This window comes from Lepidochelys kempii, chromosome 5, assembly GCF_965140265.1.
Source record: "Lepidochelys kempii isolate rLepKem1 chromosome 5, rLepKem1.hap2, whole genome shotgun sequence".
NCBI classification, from domain to species: Eukaryota; Metazoa; Chordata; order Testudines; family Cheloniidae; genus Lepidochelys; species Lepidochelys kempii.
Window position 1 is genome coordinate 22,437,746 of NC_133260.1, and position 3,796 is coordinate 22,441,541.

A 3,796-nucleotide genomic window follows, 5' to 3' on the forward strand; every position below is an offset into this window, starting at 1 on the left:
TCTTTTGATCTTTCCAGTCCCGGCTCCACACCGCAGTGACTTTTTAGTCACAGGGAACAGCGGGAGAGAGATGCAGGTGAATGGCAGGAACATGCGGCTACAGCAGATTTGAGGGGGTGAAAAGGTTATATTCACAGCCCTCCAAACGTGTGCGGTACAACCCGCAGGCCTCCCGTGCCCCCCCCCCACCCCCCAAGCTCGTGTCATTTCATTAAAGACAAGGCCAAAACATTTGCAAAATGACATTTTGACTGAAACAGAGAAATGGGGGTGGGAGGGGGAAGGTAATGAGAATTTAAAGAGAGGCGCCCTGTCTATTACTTACAGCTGTTTTAACCTGGGTGGTTGTCACACAAATACCTGTATATTGACTTTGTCTGGGTGGCAGCCAGGCACAGATCACTCTGCACTGGAAATGGATCGGGAACACACCTCGTCGTGTGCTACCTCCTTAACACTACTCTGTATTTTCCTCTCTAACTGTGGAGAACAATAATAGTCTAACACAGTGGTTCTCCGCGCCGGGACCCGGAGCTTGCCCCCTTCCCGACCCCTGGTTTAGTGAGACCATGCATTTAGACTGTGTACTAAAACAGGAAAAAGAAACAGAAGACACACTAGCTGCTGATCATATTTAGTCGAGATCCATTCGGAATCAACAAGTACAATGCATGGTCTTAAAATCGTCCTTCTTTAATGTTACAAACCCCCCTAAGACTACACATTTCTCTGCCCCTACTGTAGTTTTTAATATAACCAAATGTCCAGTCAACAAGTAATATCAAATTATTAGCTCCTGAAACTAGAATCAAACCCTAATCTGCACAGGGATACAGAAGGGACACAAAAAAATACAAACAAAGCAACTTCAGGGGCGGGAGGCTACTGGGATCTAGGAAACGCATTTCTTTAGTGCTTAGCTCCATCTGGGATGTGAGCAGCTTGTGCCAGGAGACTGTTCCTTCCTCTCAATTACATGCCTACTGCAGAGGAAAGATCTACGATCGGTGACTTATTTTCCTGGGGGGATCTTTGTGGAAAGCTACCAGCCATGCTGGTAGGGTCCTCTGTTGTTCTGGGGAGATGGATGTCTGTGTGTCCCTTCAGATTGTCTGCCACGGTTTCCCCATGGACTGAATATGCTCCTTTGCTTTGAGCCGTAACGCAGCTATGCTGGTGTTCCTAGGATCCGTCTCTTCCAAAGTGAATTTGTCCACAAAATTGGTCCCGCACTGGTAGGGCGGAGGAGGCCCCATTGTCCCCAGGGGTTGCAAGGTGTGGCTGATGGGTGGCGGCGAATTCAGGAAAGGTGGAGGGGTGTAGCTGCTGGGGAGGCTTTGCGGGGAAGCCACGAAGCCGGGCAGAGTCTGCAGGGGAGTGCTGTTAGCCATCGGTGGGGTGAGCCAAGACTCCAGCGGTAAATTGCTGCTGATCGTGCCCATGGCAGAGGGCTGGGGGGATCGGCTGAAGGAGAGTATAGGGGAGTCCTGCAACTTCATTGAAGTGACTTCCAGTTTCTCTTGCCTTCTCCATTTGGCTCTCCGGTTCTGGAACCACACCTAAAAACACAGTTTGGGGATTAGCACCGAAAAGGAGATTCTAATTTTCCTCCTGTCAACTCCAATGCAAAGAGCAAATCATAAAATCATGGGGTAACAACAATCCGTCTACCCACTGTGCTTCTTTGCTTCTCGGAGAATGCCCCAGCTCTGCGGCGAGCTGAGACAGCGGCCAACAAAAACGCTGGAATCTTGAACTAGTTCCAGCGCGGCCTGGGGGGGAAAAAGCGATTCCTTGGGTTGAAATCGTTTCTTTTAAACCGAAGTCTTTTCAAAATCGCTTGCGGGATATGGGTGGGATTGAATTTCATCCGAAAGCAAAAAAAAAAGCGAGAAAAGATGCGGGTTATCCGCGATGCAAAGGAGGCAGAGTTGCTTTTTATGCGGAGAGTCACCATATATATTTTTGGAGGGAAATCGGCTGGTTTCTGGGTTGGGGAGAAACTTTCTGAAGCCAGAAGAATAGATCTGAAGACTCCTTTAAGGAGACAGGCATGGCAGAAGAAAGCAAGACAAGGAAAGTGTCTGGGATAGGAAAACACACGTACAAATCTATCATTTCTTCTCACTTTCTCTATTTGTGGTGGAAAATTCTAGCTATTTCTGGAGTTCTCTTGGGATAACTTTCCTAGCCTTCGGTGTGGCTTTATTGGAATACTCTGGCCTTAATGCAGGAAATAGTCATCACCCATAGCTTTGCTCGGTGCTTGGAGTTATCCCGAATACCTTCTCCAAGAGGCACTGGTAATCACGACACAGAAATATTTCATGCACTGTCCGGACCGATGGGAAACAGCCCTGGTTTAAACGCAATGAGTTCGGGCCGGATCCAAAGCCCACTGAAGTTAATCGGAGCCTTTCACTGACTTCAGTGCGGGTTTGGATCAGCCCCACGACACGCCCCGAAAGCAAAACGGTGAGCTCTCATTGCGAGCTAGGCTCCGGAGATCCCGCAGCTAGAGTGTCAGCTAAAACCCGTTAAAGCGGGATCCCGGCTCCCCGGCTGAAATCAAGCTTGATCTTTTTAAAAGAAAACGCCTCGAGGCAATTTAGAGGCACCCTCCCAAACCAAGTAATTCCCCATCCACCCACATCTGGTCTCATTACACCACTAGTCGCTGTGATGAAATAAGCACCAATGTCCCTTGCAGGCAGTTTTAAAACCCCCACACCGCTTGGAATCGCTCCCAGATTTTTCACAGATGACTAGTAAATATTGAAGGCTTTTCAAACATTTTAATGACCCGGGGATTAAAGATAATTAGGCCATAATCAAAGCAAAACAGTTTACCACCCAAACGCCGCGCGGTGGGAACTAAGGTAAATTGCGGGCTGCGCAGCGAGCGGGGAATGTTCCTCCTGGGAACAAACGCAGGCAGCTCGCAATCTCCGCTGCGAAAGGCGCGAGGAATAAAATCCCTTCCCGCACGACTCCTGGGCGTGCGAGGTAAAGCGGCGCTCGGGAGCGCTCGCCCGGGGCCAGCGGCTTAGCGCCCCCGGGGGCGCTCCGGCCTGGCCCCGCGAGGCGGGCAGCGGGGCTCGCTTACCTGCACGCGCACTTCGGGCAGGTTGACCTTGACGGCCAGCTCCTCGCGGCTGTACACGTCCGGGTAGTGCGACTTCTCGAAGGCCCGCTCCAGCTCGTGCAGCTGGTAGGTGGTGAAGGTGGTGCGGTTGCGGCGGTGCTTCTTCTTGGGCTGCTCCTCGTCCGCGAGCTTGGCGTCCGGCAGCGGCGGGCTGAGCCGCTCCGGCGGGTGCTGGAGGCAGCCGGGCTCTGGGGCAACGGGGGGAAGAGACCGTCAGGCGGCTCCCGGGCGGGGCAGAGCTCGCGGGCTGCCCAGCCAGGCCGCGGCCCAGGGCGCCCGTGCCCTGCTCCCCGGGGAAAGAGGCCCGGGCCCCCCCCTCCCCGAAGGGGGCTGAGTCCGTCCTAGCCGGGTCCCCCCCCGCCCAGCCCCCGGCTCACCTTCGTACTCCTCGGCCCCGCTCTCCTGCTCCTCCGGCGGCTCCCCGGGCATTTTGGGGAAGCAGGGCCGGGGGCTCCGCTTGTCCGCCTCCTTCAGGGCCCGCGGGCTGCCCACGGGCTGGAAGGCGCCTAGCAGCCCGTCCTCCTTGGAAAAGCCCAGGATGGCCTCGATGCTGTGCAGCCGGGACGGGGCGCCGCCGGGGCTCCTGCCCAGGTGGGCCGAGAGAGAGAAGCTCCCGTCCGCCATGCTCAGAGGGGAGCCGGGCAGGTGCAT

The 3,796-nt window shown here is 54.3% G+C and overlaps 1 protein-coding gene across 1 annotated transcript; it reads right to left on the reverse strand.

The window, feature by feature from the left end:
* Positions 1–1,103: 1,103 nt before the first annotated feature.
* On the reverse strand, positions 1,104–3,796 carry RAX (retina and anterior neural fold homeobox). Its single transcript, XM_073346161.1, is given in 3 exon segments — positions 1,104–1,559; positions 3,107–3,366; positions 3,523–3,796. Coding segments are annotated over 3 exon segments (990 nt in total).